The 19,996-nt window shown below is 38.4% G+C and overlaps 2 protein-coding genes across 7 annotated transcripts in view; one reads left to right on the forward strand and one right to left on the reverse strand.

Moving 5' to 3' along the window:
- Nucleotides 1-12,969, forward strand: part of rint1 (RAD50 interactor 1) — a 26,098-nt gene extending 13,129 nt beyond the window's left edge. For 2 of the 3 annotated variants that reach the window (XM_020638764.3, XM_065951296.1), the window contains 10 exons: nt 7,142-7,325; nt 8,429-8,539; nt 8,800-9,025; nt 9,213-9,350; nt 9,633-9,727; nt 10,251-10,355; nt 10,572-10,792; nt 10,931-11,111; nt 11,595-11,713; nt 12,548-12,969. In XM_020638764.3, the coding sequence (XP_020494420.2) occupies nt 7,142-7,325; nt 8,429-8,539; nt 8,800-9,025; nt 9,213-9,350; nt 9,633-9,727; nt 10,251-10,355; nt 10,572-10,792; nt 10,931-11,111; nt 11,595-11,713; nt 12,548-12,761 (1,594 nt within the window). In that variant the 3' untranslated portion in view covers nt 12,762-12,969. Of the gene's footprint in view, nt 1-7,141; nt 7,326-8,428; nt 8,540-8,799; nt 9,026-9,212; nt 9,351-9,632; nt 9,728-10,250; nt 10,356-10,571; nt 10,793-10,930; nt 11,112-11,594; nt 11,714-12,531 lie in introns of all 3 variants that reach the window. The other variant, XM_065951295.1, reaches the window with a different exon arrangement.
- On the reverse strand, nt 12,855-18,008 carry LOC109987626 (cytochrome P450 2J2). 4 transcript variants are annotated; one of them, XM_020638767.3, is made up of 9 exons: nt 17,754-18,008; nt 17,067-17,229; nt 16,707-16,856; nt 16,434-16,555; nt 16,162-16,338; nt 14,390-14,531; nt 14,125-14,312; nt 13,816-13,957; nt 12,855-13,708 (listed from the first exon to the last, which is right to left on the reverse strand). In XM_020638767.3, the coding sequence occupies exons 1-9, from the start codon at nt 17,934-17,936 to the stop codon at nt 13,533-13,535; spliced, it is 1,443 nt and encodes a 480-aa protein (XP_020494423.1). In that variant the 5' UTR covers nt 17,937-18,008; the 3' UTR covers nt 12,855-13,532. The 4 variants fall into 4 exon arrangements, with proteins under 4 accessions (XP_020494423.1, XP_020494421.1, XP_065807369.1 ...); XM_020638765.3 differs by having other exon boundaries at nt 16,434-16,594; XM_065951297.1 differs by having other exon boundaries at nt 16,434-16,590; nt 16,703-16,856.
- Nucleotides 18,009-19,996: the final 1,988 nt, after the last annotated feature.

The following is a 19,996-nucleotide window of genomic DNA, read 5'->3' on the forward strand; positions in this document are numbered from 1 at the left end:
TTAGTTTGATTCTATGTCACAGTACACCTCTATAGTTTGATTCTATGTCACAGTACACCTCTATAGTTTGAATCTATGTCACAGTACACCTCTATAGTTTGAATCTATGTCACAGTACACCTCTATAGTTTGATTCTATGTCACAGTACATCTCTATTGTTTGATTCTATGTCACAGTACATCTCTTTAGTTTGATTCGATATCACAGTACACCTCTATAGTTTGATTCTATGTCACAGTACACCTCTATAGTTTGAATCTATGTCACAGTACACCTCTATAGTTTGAATCTATGTCACAGTACACCTCTATAGTTTGATTCTATGTCACAGTACATCTCTATAGTTTGATTCTATGTCACAGTACATCTCTATTGTTTGATTCTATGTCACAGTACATCTCTTTAGTTTGATTCTATGTCACAGTACACCTCTATAGTTTGATTCTATATCAGTACATCTCTATAGTTTGATTCTATGTCACAGTACATCTCTATTGTTTGATTATATGTCAGTACATCTCTATAATTTGATTATATGTCACAGTACATCTCTATTGTTTGATTATATGTCAGTACACCTCTATAGTTTGATTGTATGTCACAGTACACCTCTGTAGTTTGATTCTATATCAGTACATCTCTATAGTTTGATTCTATATCACAGTACATCTCCATAGTTTGATTCTATGTGACAGTACACCTCTATAGTTTGAATCTATGTGACAGTACATCTCTATAGTTTGATTCTATGTCAGTACATCTCTATAATTTGATTCTATGTCACAGTACATCTCTATTGTTTGATTCTATGTCACAGTACACCTCTATAGTTTGATTCTATATCACAGTACATCTCTGTAGTTTGATTCTATGTGACAATACACCTCTATAGTTTGATTCTATGTGACAGTACATCTCTGTAGTTTGATTCTTTGTCAGTACACCTCTATAGTTTGATTGTATGTCACAGTACACCTCTGTAGTTTGATTCTATATCAGTACAGCTCTATAGTTTGAATCTATGTCACAGTACACCTCTATAGTTTGATTCTATGTCATCACATCTCTATAGTTTGATTCTATGTCACAGTACATCTCTATTGTTTGATTCTATGTCACAGTACATCTCTTTAGTTGGATTCTATGTCACAGTACACCTCTATAGTTTGATTCTATGTCAGTACACCTCTATAGTTTGATTCTATGTCACAGTACACCTCTATAGTTAGATTCTATATCAGTACATCTCTATAGTTTGATTCTATATCACAGTACATCTCCATAGTTTGATTCTATGTGACAGTACACCTCTATAGTTTGAATCTATGTGACAGTACATCTCTATAGTTTGATTCTATGTCACGGTACACCTCTATAGTTTGATTCTATGTGACAGTACATCTCTTTAGTTTGATTTTATGTCACAGTACACCTCTGTAGTTTGATTCTATATCAGTACAGCTCTATAGTTTGATTCTATGTCACAGTACACCTCTATAGTTTGATTCTATGTCAGTACACCTCTATAGTTTGATTCTATGTCACAGTACACCTCTATAGTTAGATTCTATATCAGTACATCTCTATAGTTTGATTCTATATCACAGTACATCTCCATAGTTTGATTCTATGTGACAGTACACCTCTATAGTTTGAATCTATGTGACAGTACATCTCTATAGTTTGATTCTATGTCACGGTACACCTCTATAGTTTGATTCTATGTGACAGTACATCTCTTTAGTTTGATTTTATGTCACAGTACACCTCTACAGTTTGATTCTCTGTCATTACATCTCTATAGTTTGATTCTATTTCACAGTACATCTCTATAGTTTGATTATATGTCAGTACATCTCTATAGTTTGATTCTATGTCAGTACATCTCTATAGTTTGAATCTATGCGACAGTACACCTCTTTAGTTTGAATCTATGTCACAGTACACCTCTTTAGTTTGATTCTATGTCACAGTACACCTCTATAGTTTGATTCTATGTCACAGTATATCTCTATAGTTTGAATCTATGTCACAGTACATCTCTATAGTTTGAATCTATGTCACAGTACACCTCTATAGTGTGATTCTATGTTATTACATCTCTATAGTTTGATTCTATATCACAGTACATCTCTATAGTTTGGTTCTATGTCACAGTACACCTCTATAGTTTGAATCTATGTCACAGTACACCTCTATAGTTTGATTCTATGTCACAGTACATCTCTATAGTTTGATTATATGTCTGTACACCTCTATAGTTTGAATCTATGTGACAGTGCACCTCTATAGTTTGATTCTATGTCACAGTACATCTTTATAGTTTGAATCTATGTCACAGTACACCTCTATAGCTTGATTCTATGTCACAGTACACCTCTATAGTTTGATTCTATATCAGTACATCTCTATAGTTTGATTCTATGTCACAGTACATCTCTATTGTTTGATTATATGTCAGTACATCTCTATAATTTGATTATATGTCACAGTACATCTCTATTGTTTGATTATATGTCAGTACACCTCTATAGTTTGATTGTATGTCACAGTACACCTCTGTAGTTTGATTCTATATCAGTACAGCTCTATAGTTTGAATCTATGTCACAGTACACCTCTATAGTTTGATTCTATGTCACAGTACATCTCTATTGTTTGATTCTATGTCACAGTACATCTCTTTAGTTGGATTCTATGTCACAGTACACCTCTATAGTTTGATTCTATGTCAGTACACCTCTATAGTTTGATTCTATGTCACAGTACACCTCTATAGTTTGATTCTATATCAGTACATCTCTATAGTTTGATTCTATATCACAGTACATCTCCATAGTTTGATTCTATGTGACAGTACACCTCTATAGTTTGAATCTATGTGACAGTACATCTCTATAGTTTGATTCTATGTCACGGTACACTTCTATAGTTTGATTCTATGTCACAGTACACCTCTTTAGTTTGATTTTATGTCACAGTACACCTCTATAGTTTGATTCTATGTCAGTACACCTCTATAGTTTGATTCTGTCACAGTACACCTCTATAGTTTGATTCTATATCAGTACATCTCTATAGTTTGATTCTATATCACAGTACATCTCTATAGTTTGATTCTATTTCACAGTACACCTCTATAGTTTGATTCTATGTGACAGTACATCTCTATAGTTTGATTCTATGTCACAGTACACCTCTATAGTTTGATTCTATGTCAGTACACCTCTATAGTTTGATTCTATATCAGTACATCTCTATAGTTTGATTCTATATCACAGTACATCTCTGTAGTTTGATTCTATGTGACAATACACCTCTATAGTTTGATTCTATGTGACAGTACATCTCTATAGTTTGATTCTATTTCACAGTACACCTCTATAGCTTGATTCTATGTCACAGTACATCTCTATAATTTGATTCTATATCTGTACACCTCTATAGTTTGATTCTATGTGACAGTACATCTCTATTATTTGATTCTATGTCACAGTACATCTCTTTAGTTTGATTGTATGTCACAGTACACCTCTATAGTTTGATTCTATGTCACAGTACACCTCTATAGTTTGATTCTATGTCACAGTACATCTCTTTAGTTTGATTCTATGTCACAGTACACCTCTATAGTTTGATTCTATATCAGTACATCTCTATAGTTTGATTCTATATCACAGTACACCTCTATAGTTTGATTCTATATCAGTACATCTCTATAGTTTGATTCTATATCACAGTACATCTCTATAGTTTGATTCTATGTGACAGTACATCTCTATAGTTTGATTCTATTTCACAGTACACCTCTATAGTTTGATTCTATGTGACAGTACATCTCTTTAGTTTGATTCTGTGTGACTGTACACCTCTATAGTTTGATTCTATGTGACAGTACATCTCTTTAGTTTGATTTTATGTCACAGTACACCTCTATAGTTTGATTCTATATCAGTACATCTCTATAGTTTGATTCTATATCACAGTACATCTCTATAGTTTGATTCTATATCACAGTACATCTCTGTAGTTTGATTCTATGTGACAATACACCTCTATAGTTTGATTTTATGTGACAGTACATCTCTATAGTTTGATTCTATTTCACAGTACACCTCTATAGTTTGATTCTATGTCACAGTACATCTCTATAATTTGATTCTATATCTGTACACCTCTATAGTTTGATTCTATGTGACAGTACATCTCTATTATTTGATTCTATGTCACAGTACATCTCTTTAGTTTGATTGTATGTCACAGTACACCTCTATAGTTTGATTCTATGTCACAGTACACCTCTATAGTTTGAATCTATGTCACAGTACACCTCTATAGTTTGATTCTATGTCACAGTACATCTCTATAATTTGATTCTATGTCACAGTACATCTCTATTGTTTGATTCTATGTCACAGTACATCTCTTTAGTTTGATTCTATGTCACAGTACACCTCTATAGTTTGATTCTATATCAGTACATCTCTATAGTTTGATTCTATATCACAGTACACCTCTATAGTTTGATTCTATGTCAGTACACCTCTATAGTTTGATTCTATATCAGTACATCTCTATAGTTTGATTCTATATCAGTACATCTCTATAGTTTGATTCTATATCACAGTACATCTCTGTAGTTTGATTCTATGTGACAATACACCTCTATAGTTTGATTTTATGTGACAATACATCTCTATAGTTTGATTCTATTTCACAGTACACCTCTATAGTTTGATTCTATGTGACAGTACATCTCTATCGTTTGATTCTATGTCACAGTACACCTCTATAGTTTGATTCTATGTCAGTACACCTCTATAGTTTGATTCTATATCAGTACATCTCTATAGTTTGATTCTATATCACAGTACATCTCTGTAGTTTGATTCTATGTGACAATACACCTCTATAGTTTGATTTTATGTGACAGTACATCTCTATAGTTTGATTTTATTTCACAGTACACCTCTATAGTTTGATTCTATGTGACAGTACATCTCTATAGTTTGATTCTATGTCACAGTACACCTCTATAGTTTGATTCTATGTCAGTACACCTCTATAGTTTGATTCTATATCAGTACATCTCTATAGTTTGATTCTATATCACAGTACATCTCTGTAGTTTGATTCTATGTGACAATACACCTCTATAGTTTGATTTTATGTGACAGTACATCTCTATAGTTTGATTTTATTTCACAGTACACCTCTATAGTTTGATTCTATGTGACAGTACATCTCTATAGTTTGATTCTATGTCACAGTACACCTCTATAGTTTGATTCTATGTCAGTACACCTCTATAGTTTGATTCTATATCAGTACATCTCTATAGTTTGATTCTATATCACAGTACATCTCTGTAGTTTGATTCTATGTGACAATACACCTCTATAGTTTGATTCTTTGTCAGTACACCTCTATAGTTTGATTCTATATCAGTACATCTCTATAGTTTGATTCTATATCACAGTACATCTCTGTAGTTTGATTCTATGTGACAATACACCTCTATAGTTTGATTCTATGTCACAGTACACCTCTATAGTTTGATTCTATGTCAGTACACCTCTATAGTTTGATTCTATATCACAGTACATCTCTGTAGTTTGATTCTATGTGACAATACACCTCTATAGTTTGATTCTTTGTCAGTACACCTCTATAGTTTGATTGTATGTCACAGTACACCTCTATAGTTTGATTCTTTGTCAGTACACCTCTATAGTTTGATTCTATATCAGTACATCTCTATAGTTTGATTCTATATCACAGTACATCTCTATAGTTTGAATCTATGTGACAATACACCTCTATAGTTTGATTCTATGTCACAGTACACCTCTATAGTTTGATTCTATGTCAGTACACCTCTATAGTTTGATTCTATATCACAGTACATCTCTGTAGTTTGATTCTATGTGACAATACACCTCTATAGTTTGATTCTTTGTCAGTACACCTCTATAGTTTGATTCTATGTCACAGTACACCTCTATAGTTTGATTCTATGTCAGTACACCTCTATAGTTTGATTCTATATCAGTACATCTCTATCGTTTGATTCTATATCACAGTACATCTCTATAGTTTGATTCTATGTGACAATACACCTCTATAGTTTGATTCTTTGTCAGTACACCTCTATAGTTTGATTCTATGTCACAGTACACCTCTATAGTTTGATTCTATGTCAGTACACCTCTATAGTTTGATTCTATATCACAGTACATCTCTGTAGTTTGATTCTATGTGACAATACACCTCTATAGTTTGATTCTTTGTCAGTACACCTCTATAGTTTGATTGTATGTCACAGTACACCTCTATAGTTTGATTCTATGTCAGTACACCTCTATAGTTTGATTCTATATCAGTACATCTCTATCGTTTGATTCTATATCACAGTACATCTCTATAGTTTGATTCTATGTGACAATACACCTCTATAGTTTGATTCTTTGTCAGTACACCTCTATAGTTTGATTCTATGTCACAGTACACCTCTATAGTTTGATTCTTTGTCAGTACACCTCTATAGTTTGATTCTATGTCAGTACACCTCTATAGTTTGATTCTATATCAGTACATCTCTATAGTTTGATTCTATATCACAGTACATCTCTGTAGTTTGATTCTATGTGACAATACACCTCTATAGTTTGATTCTTTGTCAGTACACCTCTATAGTTTGATTGTATGTCACAGTACACCTCTGTAGTTTGATTCTATATCAGTACAGCTCTATAGTTTGATTCTATGTCACAGTACACCTCTATAGTTTGATTCTATGTCATTACATCTCTATAGTTTGATTCTATGTCACAGTACATCTCTATTGTTTGATTCTATGTCACAGTACACCTCTATAGTTTGAATCTATGTCACAGTACACCTCTTTAGTTTGAATCTATGTCACAGTACATCTCTATAGTTTGATTGTATTTCACAGTACATCTCTATAGTTTGATTCTATGTTACAATATTCCTGTTTACATATATACTATATGTACAGGTATGATACCTGTATATAGCATATTTAAAATCACCAATGGCAGAATAGAAAGCAGTGCTTTATTTTAATGACATGAATCCCGATCAGCAAGGGTTGTTTTTTTTTTAACTTACCTGCCAGTGATGACCTCATCTCACAGAGAGCTTCAGTCTCTTTTGTATCCTCCTTCCCACCTGGTTCATCAGCCACACCTCTCTCTCAGGCACCGCCCCTCTGCCTGCCAATCCAGATTATGCTACTGCCGCTCAACAGGAGGTTCAGATACCATTTCTATGGAAATCGACAGACCAACTCCCTCAGCAAGGTACCAGCCTTACACATACACTCTATACACACATAATAAATACAGCGCTGTAATGAAGCTCCACATACACAGTCAGACATGCACACACACACACACTCTGCTGACCACCCCACTGGCTCTGCCCATCCTGTCTCGCCCTTGGGACACCTCTGTTACTACCTCTGAATATAGTACAGATGGGGTCCATTTGTCCCCCCCCCCCCCCCCCCCCATTACTCCTCTGCAAAATTCATATTGAAGGAGAAACGTCACAGGGACTTAGCTGAAAGCACAGGTATTCGTCCCTGGCAAGGTATTTCTACCTGTCGCTCCTCGGCCAGTGGGGCAGCTGTGGAGTTTTCAGCTGTAAGCCACCCTTCACAGATGTTTAGTCCCTCTGTACCGCTCCCTGCGGATGGCCCTAAGAACCTTGGTTTCCCCACGTTTGGACTCTTCTGCCGAGCCACACATAGCAACACCCTTTTCTACCTCTCAGTGCCTTCCTTTTTTTTTTTTTTTTTTCCAACCCTACGCCACCGAGGGTTTTCAATTGCCGGTGAGTTGATTTTCCAACAAAGCCTGTGCATCTGACTTCCATGGGGTAGGTGTATGCCTTCAACCCTGCTTCTGTGCATGCTGCAGCGAGCTAGATGTACTTCTCCTTTATCCTCTCGAAAGCTGCCTCCATGATTACCTACTTGGCAGAGAAGGACCACATGATGATGTCTGGCCTTGATACATTTGTGGCTAGTCCGGATGGAAACTGAACTGAGGCTTGAGGGCTGGTTCTGTTGGCTTCAAGCTTACGTTCCTCCAACACTTCTGTCAGTTTTCTGAGCACTTGGTCATAATGGCTTCTGTACCAGCTGTGGGTCAAGGCTGATTTGGAGCCAGTTAGAATGTGTTGCAAGTTGGGATTCTAGGCATCACAGAGACTGCATTGTAGTTTCATAGGGGGTCCAAATATGGCATCTTGAAATTACACTCTGAACAGGGTTACATTTTCTAAACTTTGCATGTGAACCATTCATATATACACACACCTGAGTTTCTCTACTACAGCTGAGACAGAGCTCATTGTATGTGTGTAAATCCTAAAATTGTTGTTGTGCCTTTACTTGCAGCCGGAATGGTACCTCACTCAGGTTCTGATGTGGATTGGAAATAGCTCCACCTTCATGGAGGAAAAAATCCAGCCCATCCTGGACCGAGCTGGAGCCTCCATCAGCGCCCGGGTAAGATGCTGAGAAATAGTGTTCCCTTTTAAAGGTGGTCTGTAGGTGGAGCTTTAATGTATCACTCTGTCTGTAGGTGGAGCTGTAATGCATTGCTCTGTCTGTAGGTGGAGCTGTAATGTATCACTCTGTCTGTAGGTGGAGCTGTAATGCATTGCTCTGTCTGTAGGTGGAGCTGTAATGCATTGCTCTGTCTGTAGGTGGCGCTGTAATGTATCACTGTCTGTAGGTGGAGCTGTAATGTATCACTCTGTCTGTAGGTGGAGCTGTGTCGTGGCCTGCTGTCTCTGGTGCAGGAGAAGGTGTCGAGTGATGCCTCCAAGCTGCTCTACGAGGATGCTCTCTTCTGCCACCTGGTGGAGGAGGTGCTACAGTTTGAGAAGGAGTTGAGGAGTAACCACTCTTACCCAGCAGTGCTGCCAGGCTTGCTCCACCTGCTGCTGGAGGACTCCATCCTGCAGAAGTGGCTCACAGTTGAGAAGAAGAGTGAGTAAAGAGCGTCACACTGGTGTTAATATGATACCAACAATGAATAGAATATAAAGATATATATATATATCAAATAAATACAATATACAAATATCTTGAATAAATGTAATGGTGCAGTATATATAATATAAAGTTATAATGTTGTCCAGTGGTGGTGTAGTAATATAGTCATTTCCGGGTCCAGTGGCGGTGGAGAAGATGGATGCCATGCTGTCTGCAGACGGGGCGTGGAGCTCGCAGTATAAAGACATCAGTGATCTGGACGAGCTGAAGGCTCCAGATTGTGCTGAGACGTTCATGACTCTGCTGCAGGTCATCACAGGTGAGACGCACTCTTATTATAAAAGATACTCTGCACATACTTTCTGACTCTTTATTTCAAATATATTATCAAATACATGCTGTGATCTCAGATCGGCCAATAACAGAGGGATATGGGCGGAGTCAGATGGCCTTAATATTTTTGGGCTAAGCAGGGACCATGAGGGGTTCAGCTCACAGATTTAGATTTCTAATGCTTTAAAACAAGTGCACATTATTGGGGTATCGTAGTCGTTATCATTGTTTTAATTCAGTGTTTTGTCTTTGGTCTTACTGCGCTCAGAGCGATACCGGCCGTTACCCTCTCCCTCCGCACAGCTGAAGTTTCTGGAGCTGCAGCGAGAACTGGTGGATGACTTTCGCATACGACTCACACAGGTAACAAAGCAATATACGCTCTGTTATTTTCAAATAATATTGAATTACTGCAGATGAAAAATTCTACTGAGAAAGACATGAAACTGGACGAAGAGATTCAGGAGTTAATGTTTGAGTACAATTTTACACTTCATTTATCAGACCCATTTATCCAAAGTGACAAACATCAGAGAGTAAGAACAACACGAGCAAGGAGAGAGAGAGGAAACAACAACAGGAAGTGCAAACAGACAGCTTTAAGTCTGATCGGACACACATGTGCTGACAGGAAGTGACCAGAGGAAGAGCACAGGTGCTGACAGGAAGTGACCAGGCACTTTTTTTTAAGATAAAAAAATATTGTCATCAACAACATCCACATCTTAGAATTATAATCAGAATCAAATCCATCCTAAATATTGACACCATTAAGTAGAGGACTGAACCGTGTCCATGGTCAGTTCCGACATGAATTAATGGCAGAAGTTTAAACGAGATAATACAGAAAGAGAGGTTTGATTTTTTTTTTTTTATCGTTCTCCAGGTGATGAAGGAGGAATCTCGCTCTCCACTCTCCGCTCGTTATTGTGCCATCCTGAATGCTGTGAACTACATCTGCACCATCCTGGGAGACTGGGGAGACAATGTGGTGAGTGTAGATTATTCACGAGACTTTGATTTCATATGAAATGACTTTAGACATTATTATCAGTGTTCTGATTGTTCATTACTAAACAAGGAAATATGATGAAATCTAAACGTCTTCCTTTAGTCATGGTTTACTTAGGGGTTGTTAGGGGGAATGATTAAGTGGAGGAGAAGGTTATGTTTTTTCTCTGACAGTCCAGTGTTTCTTCTTCTTCAGTTCTTTCTACAGCTGCAGCAGGCAGCGGTATCCCTCGAGGAGGAGGCGGTACTGGGAGGACTGGGAGTGATGGAGGTGGGTCGTCTGGCTTCGCTGGAAGGTTCTTTGTTTGAAGGATTGTTGTCGTTGTTGGATCGACTCAAAGCAGACATGATGGGACGGCTGCTGGAGTGGACCATGAGAGAAATAACCGAAAAGTCCAAACCATACTGCATGGACAGGTGAGAGCTCACAATGAACCCTTTAACCTATGTGTGGAGTTTAGACACAATACTTTAACCCTAAACCCCCCCTCCCCTCCCAGCAGGACGCTGTCCAGCTTAGCGTGTCCCATGATGCTTTGTGTTGTTACTCTTTAGGTGGTTGTCCCTCCCCTCCCAGCATGACGTGTCCACTATGATGCTGTCTAGCTCAGCGTGTCCCGTGATGCTTTGTGTGAGGGACCGACTGTTGAACCTCCATCAGGTCCTAAGTCTGTCTCTGTTCCAGCTGGCGTGGCAAGGACTCGCTGAGAGACTCGACAACTTCCTGTACCAGGAGGTAGGACGCAGAAAAACACAACACTGTGTTTAATGTCTTTTATTTGTATATTTTATGAGTTTATATATATATACAGTCACACTTTGTGTAATATATAAGATAGAAGTAAAAACTGTCAGACTGTGTTTATCTAAATGTTTCTTGATATTCAACTTATATACATTTTAACTTAAACATTGAGACTGTTTATCATTAATTAAACTCAGAGAATTAGAAAAAGATTTCTTTACAGACGCATGTGTTTCTGTTACACTGTGTGTGTGTGTGTGTGTGTGTGTGTGTGTGTGTGTGTGTGTGTGTGTGTGTGTGTGTGTGTGTGTGTGTGTGTGTGTGTGTGTGTGTGTGTGTGTGTGTGTGTGTGTGTGTGTGTGTGTGTGTGTGTGTGTGTGTGTGTGTGTGTGTGTGTGTGTGTGTGTGTGTGTGTGTGTGTGTGTGTGTGTGTGTGTGTGTGTGTGTGTGTGTGTGTGTGTGTGTGTGTGTCAGGTGATCCTGTGTAATCACTTCAGTGAGGGGGGGGCTGCTCAGCTTCAGTTCGACATGAATAGAAATCTGTTTCCTCTGTTTGGACATTACTGCAAGAGACCCGAGAACTTCTTTAAACAGTAAGTGTGTGTGACATTCATACTACTGTGTGTGTGTGAGACTTAAATGATTTGTACAATTTGAAATAAGTAAATAAAACTCAGATAGAAAGTGTTCATTAAGTTCCACTGACGTTTTGTGCCCAGGATAAGGTCCAACCTAACCCCCTTACCCAGGTATTAAAATGTAAAGTGAACATTATCTACCTCACCTTTTTTTCAAACATATACTTTATAAATATAACATTTTTTAAATCAGAATCAGAGTACATTCACACATACAAGAGATTAGTCTTGGTGCATAGATGCAAAAAAAGTTAACAAGGGAAATGACGCAAAATAGCAAGAACTTAAATAATAAGAAGTAATAACAAATCTATGTAATAGAGTATACGAAATCTAAGAACACAAAATGTGCAGTATTCAAAGTCCAGTGAGTGTTAATACAACGTATAAAAACAGATTCAGCATTCACATTACTGTGATGTTGTTCTGACTGCAGGGGTGATGAGAGTCTGGGTTATGTAGGGGGAGGGGGAGGACATAGATATTGTTATCAGGCTGACAGCAGAGGGGAAGAAACTGTTCTTATGGCGTGAGGTTTTGGTCTTGATGGACCGCAGCCTCTTACCAGGGGGGGGGGGTCTCAAACAGTCCATGTGCGGGGTGAGAGGGGTCGGCCACAATCTTACCTGCATGCCTCAGGGTCCTGGAGGTGTACAGGTCGTGGAGAGATGGTAGATTGCCGAAAGGGCCCCCCACTTGGAGGACCATAGCCCCCCCCCTAACCCCCCCATACTTTGAATATTGAGTTTTTTATGACTAATAATTTCAATGAGGTTTGTGTATCCACAGTGTAAAGGAGGCATGCATCGTCTTGTGTCTCAGCGTTGGCTCTGCAATTCTCTTGAAGAACCTCCTGAAGGAGTCAGAGGAGGAGAACAGGGAATGTGTGGGAGCAGGAGATCCTTCTCCCGAGTCTGCTCTGAACGAGCTCGGAGTTTTCTGTTTGGCTGCGTGTGATGTTTTAATTCTGCTGAACCTGCGAGCATCATGGCCAGGACAGTAACTCCTCGTTCTAGAAATGTTTCTTCTTCATGTTGTCTTTGTTTTTGTAAAACCACAGGAGACTTCAGTAACATGAAAACTGTTCAACACAAAGTTCAACTGTGTAACTGTTTTTTGTTTATTGAAACATCAGCAGAGGAAAACAAAAGTATAAATACTGACTGTACTTTGTCTGAATGAGTAATAAAGTTGGATCAAGTTTTTGTTCAGGTTGTTTTCAAGTTGAACTGAATGACTCGTTTCATGTAGTCCAGTTCCTGGTGTTTGTAGTCCATTTCCACTTGTTTTGTAATTCATGTTAAAGTTAAAGGGTCATCTGTTATTGAAGGTCGTTTGTTAGTGACCATATGTTTTGTTTTTTGAAAGATGTTTTTAAAAACAAACACAGCACCCCCCCCCCCCATGTATACAGCCTCCATACATGCACTAACCACTGCGCCACCAGCGCCCCCTGACCATATGTTTAAAATAATCAGAGACCCAGATTGGTAAGATCCCTAGTGTTATACAGAGGTTATATTTGTGCATCTATATAACATGAGATCTATCTATTGTGTAAGAGCAGGAATATAATTAGAGAGCTGTTATTTATGATCATAAAATTGTGTTTCTTTCAGTTATTACTGTATGTTCAATGTTAAAAAAAAGAATCTCTCAACAAAAATCAGCCATGAAAATATTCTATACCTGTTTCTTTTTTTATTATGGTGGTGAAAACTTAAGATGTAAAATCATCATTCATGGAAGATCCTTTCAGAAACAATGGAGAAAATCAGCGAGGCACAGCGAGCATCCTGAACTTGGCAGGAGAATTGGTGAAGCCCTCCACGCCCTCCAAACTAGGCATTTCTCCAGGAAGTGGAGAGAAGGTGAAGTGTTGGAGCAGAGATGTAAAGAAAAGGAACAGCTCCATTTTGGCCAGTGGCTCCCCTAAACACACCCGTTTACCTGAAGGTAAAACAGTCGACACATGCTTTAGTTAGTTTGTTTGTATGTTTCTGGTATTTACTGTAAACTGATCTTCATGTTGGGAAGAGAGGAAGTTTTGTAGAAACCTGTTGAAAATGGTAAGAAGGCCTCTCTTCTGCGAAACTGTCCGTGTGAATCCAGGAAGTGTTCAGGATTAAAGACATCTGGAGTCGCCCACTTGCTCTTATCAAACAGCACAGATGCCAGAATTGTAGAGATGGCTGTCCCCTGAACACAGTCATGACACATCAACTGAACAGTGGTGATTCAGTTATTTTACAGTTTACCAATTATCCTCTGGTGTGTCTGCAGTTACGAGATGTTGATCAACTGTTAGTCATTGATACATTTTTTTGTAATAAATAGTGGACTGAATCTGCAACAAGGTCCTGTACCTTTGGTATAAAGTATCCTCCCAGTGTTGTATCTTTACTGGCCATTTTTGGAAATCCCAAGGGGAGAATATTTCCAAACCTTTGAGTCTCATGGATGACGGCGTCGGTGAAAGGCATGCTGGGTCTGTCAGCGAGGGTGGGCTGACGAGACTGTCCGATCACCTGGTCGATCTCTGACTGGACTTTCTCTAAGGAAGGAAGAAGTCTGATTATTGATCATCATACACCTGACATAGCTGGTTGATTAAGATGGATAGAAACTCACCCTGTATTTCAGGGTAGTTCATCATGTACACGAGGGCCCAGCGTAAAGTGGTTGCAGCTGTTTCTGTACCGGCCTCAATCAGGTCCAGAATGCAAACCAGAAGGGTTTCCATGTTGAAGCCAGCCTGAGGATCTTCCTTTTTCTGTTAGTCAGCGGATGACATTTAGATTTATTGTTCTACAAAGAGCATTCATTCATGGACAACTTGTCACCTTATAGAAGGAACATATTTTTCTGTTTCTAGATGAGCCTGCTGAGGCGGTTCTGATCCCCCTTATTCTTTTGGGTCATTTCCAGAGATCCATCCTTGTCCTCTGGGACTATATACAGTGTCTCATCTGGTCAGTGGGTCTCTGTAACATTTCTGAAAGGAGGGACATGTTCACTCAACAAGCTAGCATGCTGCTGCTGTGTCCGACCGTCAGAAGAGCGAGGAAACAGATTGATAAAATATGTTTCTGGGTAGATTCACTTTCTCTCCATTTGCTTAACAGATGAGTTAACAGAGTGTTTTCATGATAAGTGCCATCTCAGCATGGTTCATTAAAACAGTTGTTTCATCATGACTGCATCAAATGGTGCCTGTGAAAAGACCTTTAGAAGTTTTAGAGCAACTCTCTGATTCCTGTTTCGAAGCAGGGACATTGCATGATTATTGAACAACAATAAATATCTGTGAACATAATTTGACAAGAAAACCAATATTCCTGGAATCTTTTCTCTCTCTGAGCCAAACAAAGAGACTAATGAACGCTTTTATCACCAGCAGGCTGGACTATTGTAATGCTCTCCTTTCTGGTCTTCCTAAAAACACAACCAATCGGATACAGCTACTACAAAACTCTGCCACACGAGTACTGACAAAGAGCAGAAGGAGAGCACACATCACACGTGGTTTAAAATCTTTACACTGGCTGCCTGTAAGTTTTCGTGTTGATTTTAAAATTATTTTATTAGTTTATAAAGCATGACATGGCCTTGCACCAGACTACCTATCAGATATGATTTTAGTTTATGAACCAGTACGGCCCCTCAGATCCACCAGTTCCTCTCTTTTAGTTGTTCCACAGAGCAGGACAAAAACCTTTGGTGATGCTGCTTTCAGCTGTTACGCTCCGAGACTGTGGAACGACCTTCCTGAGGGTCTGAGAGGAGAATATTGAGATTTTTAATCGCAGTCTTAAAACTCATTTATTCAGTCTGGCTTTTATATAGTGCTTTATATGAATTCAAATCTTAACATTATTTTTTATAAAGATTTATTTTTTGGGCTTTTTTCGTGCCTTTAATTCAGAGAGAGGACAGTGGATAGAGTTGGAAACCAGGGAGAGAGAGCGGGGAATGATATGTGGAAGGGGGCCACGGGTGGAAGCAAACCCGGGCCTACCGCTCGAGACGAGAGTCTCAACACACGTGGGCGTCCTGCCACTGTGCCACCAGCGCGCCCCAAATCTTAACATTATTGTATTGTCTTTTTTATGCTACTACAATTTTAAATATTCTTCTCCTATGTATTCATTTTAATATCTTATCGCTTTTATGTGTCATATTTTATTTTTTCATATTTATACATATTTTTTGTAATTCTTATTAGTGTGCATTAGCCTCTCAATGATTTTATAAACTACTTTTTCGTCAATAACTTTTCTGCACTCTTGTAAAGCACTTTGAACTGCAATTTAATTTGTCTGAAAGGTGCTATATAAATTAAAAAAATTAGTTTGATTTATTGATTGATTGATTTTCTCAAAATGTGTGATAAGGTAACTCACCTTTTCCATCTCTGCCAGGTAGACATCAATGAAATCTCGAGGGTCATCAGGGTTCCACTCCTCCTTGTGCTTCTCCACCTCCTCCTTCAGGAAGTTCATGATCTCCCTGTAGTTAGCATGGACAGTCTGGTGAGGGCCTGGCAGGTGCTTCATCAGTCCAGGGAAGACGTCATACAGCTGTTGGAGAGTTGGAGTGTAAGGTCAGCAACAAACACACAATCCCTTTTTTGGGTTAGGGTTAGCTACCTTTTTGTTGACATTAGTAGAATTACCTGGGTCCGAGGAGAACCTGCGAGCAGGACAGCATTATTGTCCAACTCCAGAACCTTCCGAAAGCTTCGATTGCTGTATTCAAATCGATGTCCGAAGATCACGGAGGAGATGATGTTACTCACTGCGTTTGTTAAGGTGAAGTGAGGGTTGAAAGGTCTCCCTGGGAACAAAAAAAATGATGTTAGCAAATAAATCCCATTAATAGCATGCCAGTATCATGTCAGTATTTTTAACTGTATTATTTCTAACATGTGAGTATATGATCTACTTGCCTTGTTCTTCTTTGAAAGCTTCACAGAGGAAGTTGTTTTCCACTTGAATGTAATTTTCCAACGACTTCTGGCCCTCTCCAAAGTAACGCAGGTGAGTGTTGGCAAACTTCCTCTGCTTCTTCCACAGGTAACCATTGCTCAAAGCTATTCCTGTAAAAATGTTTAAAAAATAAGAATGACAGAGTGAACAGATGCTACATTAAGATTCCTGCATGCATGATGACATTTATTCTAATGTTTTAATGAATATTTTCCAGAAACATTTTCATATCATTTGTAGTGTACTTCCATTAGAGTAGCGACACTAAAATGTCAATTTCATTCCTACAGATGTTTTTATTCATGGTATCTTGCACAAACCAATGCCTTTGAAGACAACATGGAAGAGAGGGACAATAGGTCGGTCGACGAAGCTGTTGAGCTGGTTGACGAGAGCCTCTTTGACCATGTTGTATCCTGAAATAAACACCATCCTCTCACTGCCTCTCCTCAGACTTAACACTGGGCCATACTCCGCAGAAAGCTGCATCAACATCAACAGTTAATATCAGGAATGTTTTACATGGTAGAAAATCAAATGAAACTAAACTTCTCTGTAACACTACAATGGCTGATTAGTATATTCCACAGTTGACTCTCTGTTTGTCACTTTGTAAAATGTTTCCTGATGCTTTTAAAACTCAATACTTAACCTCAAGGTGTCATCATTTGACAACCCATTAGCAATAACTTAACTTTAAACACCTTTGAATTAGTGTTTTTATCTGCTCCTAGTAATTATCACTGAGATCAAAAAGCCTTTTGAAATAGTTGCTGTGTATTTTTAACTCTTATTAAGCTGCAGAGCAGCAGAAGATTTAATGTAGAGTGTCACAAGTGAATATACTTTCAGCAAACGGATATTTGGCACAAAGGGTCAGGGTTCAAGTATTTCCATGAAATTGTGTATTTGAATTTGTTTTGCTATTCAATGTTGTCAGTGACTTTTTCTGTAAACTAAATAGTGTCTTGTATAATATTGAAATGCATGTATTAAGTTCACCTCACCTTCTCCATTGTTTTGTAGTCCACTCCAGTGAAAATATTTCCTAGAAAAGGCACAGCCCAGGGTCCTGGTGGAAAACTGTGTGGCCTCCAGTTTTTGACCACATCAACCACAAGTAAAAGAAAGAAACTGAACAACAGCCAGCCAGTGAAGTCCATACACTCAAAAAGTGTCTGAAAAATCATGATGAAGTTTACAGTTTCAAAGCCCTCTGTGTGTAAAATGTTAGCTTCTGCTTTTGCAGAGGAATGTTGTTATCTGAGTGAAAGGCAGGGGGGGAAAGGGGCCTCATGAAGGAAGTGTTATGTAATGCAGATGACCTCATACAACCCGAGGTGAAAAACATGTCCTGAGTCTAAAGTCTACAGGCTGTTTAAGATCATTGTTTTAACACTAATACTTTTTCTGTGATTAGTAAATCAACAACTGACTTTATAAAGTATGGTAAATTAAAAAAAAAAGGTATTGTTTATTTTTTATCTGACCAGTTGTGTTTTTTTGCAGGTGAATGTCACTGATGTTTCCTCCAAAGTTGTTTTATAATATCATAGTCATTTAGACACTTAACTCGACCCAGTCTCAAATGGTCAGGTAAAAAAATATCCCTTCAATGATCCTAAGAACTGACATTACAATGAATATGTTGTGCTTGTGCATGCCTTTCAGACATTAACCTTCCTCTTGTGTTAGCCATAAAATACTCTCAAAACAATTCATTAGAATGTGTATTACTTTAAATTTTTGATGGTTTTAAATGGAATTGATGTAGCTAAGTTCACATTTGCTCAGTTTTAATGGTTTCAAATGGTTAGAGACCCTCGTAATGTCCTCCAGATTGCCATACACGTGCTGTCGTCTTGGGTCAAAATGACTGTGGGTGCGTTCGAATTGTCCCTCCTATCTCCTTTCACTATCCACTTTACCTTAACCCCGGGGAAAACATCATGAGGTTAAGGAAAGATGTTAGGAGAATTCATGAAGGACTTGGGGAAAGGCGATCTCATTGCGCTGACAATAACGTCATTAAATGCGACGGGCCGGCGGAGGTTAATGACGTGGGTCTGCCGTGTTGAAACTACAATGTTCTGAAAACAGACTACTAAAAGCGCATCTAAAAAAAACTTTCCCCTGTGCCTTCTTACCGGTGAAATAATCCTAATTACTACAAGGTTGGGATTGAAATAAAAGCAATATAGACTACCAGGCTACATGTAACAAAAGTGAAACCATCAGCTTCCTGTCCACTCATAAATCAACATCAACTTTAGTATGAAGTGAATTGTTACATTTATGCAAGACAAGAATGTACAACTGAAGAAATACATAAAACATTCTGAATTTAATGAAATATGTTGAATAAAACATCATCTGGCTCAAAATGTCTCCGATCCTTTTTACCTGAAAGACAGGGTGATGTTTTTTTAATGGTGATCGTAATCTGATTATATGGCTTTGCATAATATCTTAAGAACCACAACACATATCAGAAAACACTGTGATATCTAGACTTGATGTTGCTATGAATTTGCTATGACTGATACAGGCTGTGCATTTATAATGTGACAAAATAGTTGATTCCCAAAATAAATAACGATCTACCCAGCTGTGTGGTATGAATCCAGATGAGACAATTATAATTTACTGGCTTATAAAATGGCAGCTGGGTTGTTTAGTTATCAAGAAAAATGGAGAATGAAGTTGTTGCTGCTGCTGCATGGTCCGCCATGCAGCAAAACCAACGCATAATCAGAAGGAGGAGGGTGCGACTGCGGAGGTTCATGGCATTGTGTGCACAAATGGTAAGAGGATGCTGATATGGGTTTAGACCAAAGATCAGAGCATGCTTAAATTTAACATACCATCAAAGCATAATTTAATCTAATCCTGCATATCTAATGTGTTCCTAAGTACAATATAGGCATTATGTTTTACCTTACACAATGAAAATGCATCATTAGGTTTCAAAATGAAAAGAAGACGGGAAAAAACACACTGTCATGTATTGACATTTTATTTTGTCCTTTACAGGAGCGGAGAAACATTTATGCCACCCCCAACCCTCATGTCCCCCTTGTTCAGATCTTTTTTGATCTAACACAGGATCTACACTCTGACTACCGTCGATTGAGGCCCTGATGGCCCTACTCAGGAGGGAGAAGAACCATGGCTGGTGGCAGTACATGGAGGTTCTCCTGGTGGTGTACTGGCTGGCACATGGGTTGTCATACACTGTTGTCTCCTGGGT

This window comes from Labrus bergylta, chromosome 23 (genome assembly GCF_963930695.1).
Source record: "Labrus bergylta chromosome 23, fLabBer1.1, whole genome shotgun sequence".
NCBI classification, from domain to species: domain Eukaryota; kingdom Metazoa; phylum Chordata; class Actinopteri; order Labriformes; family Labridae; genus Labrus; species Labrus bergylta.

Excerpts from the sequence above, each read along its gene's own strand:
- LOC109987626 (XM_020638765.3), bottom strand. The coding sequence starts at position 17,936 with ATGATTTTTCAGACACTTTTTGAGTGTATGGACTTCACTGGCTGGCTG. Across the intron at positions 17,230-17,753 it reads ACTACAAAACAATGGAGAAG|CTTTCTGCGGAGTATGGCCC; the intron begins GTGAGGTGAACT and ends ATGTTGATGCAG. Across the intron at positions 16,595-16,706 it reads AGCTTTCAAAGAAGAACAAG|GGAGACCTTTCAACCCTCAC; the intron begins GCAAGTAGATCA and ends TTTTGTTCCCAG.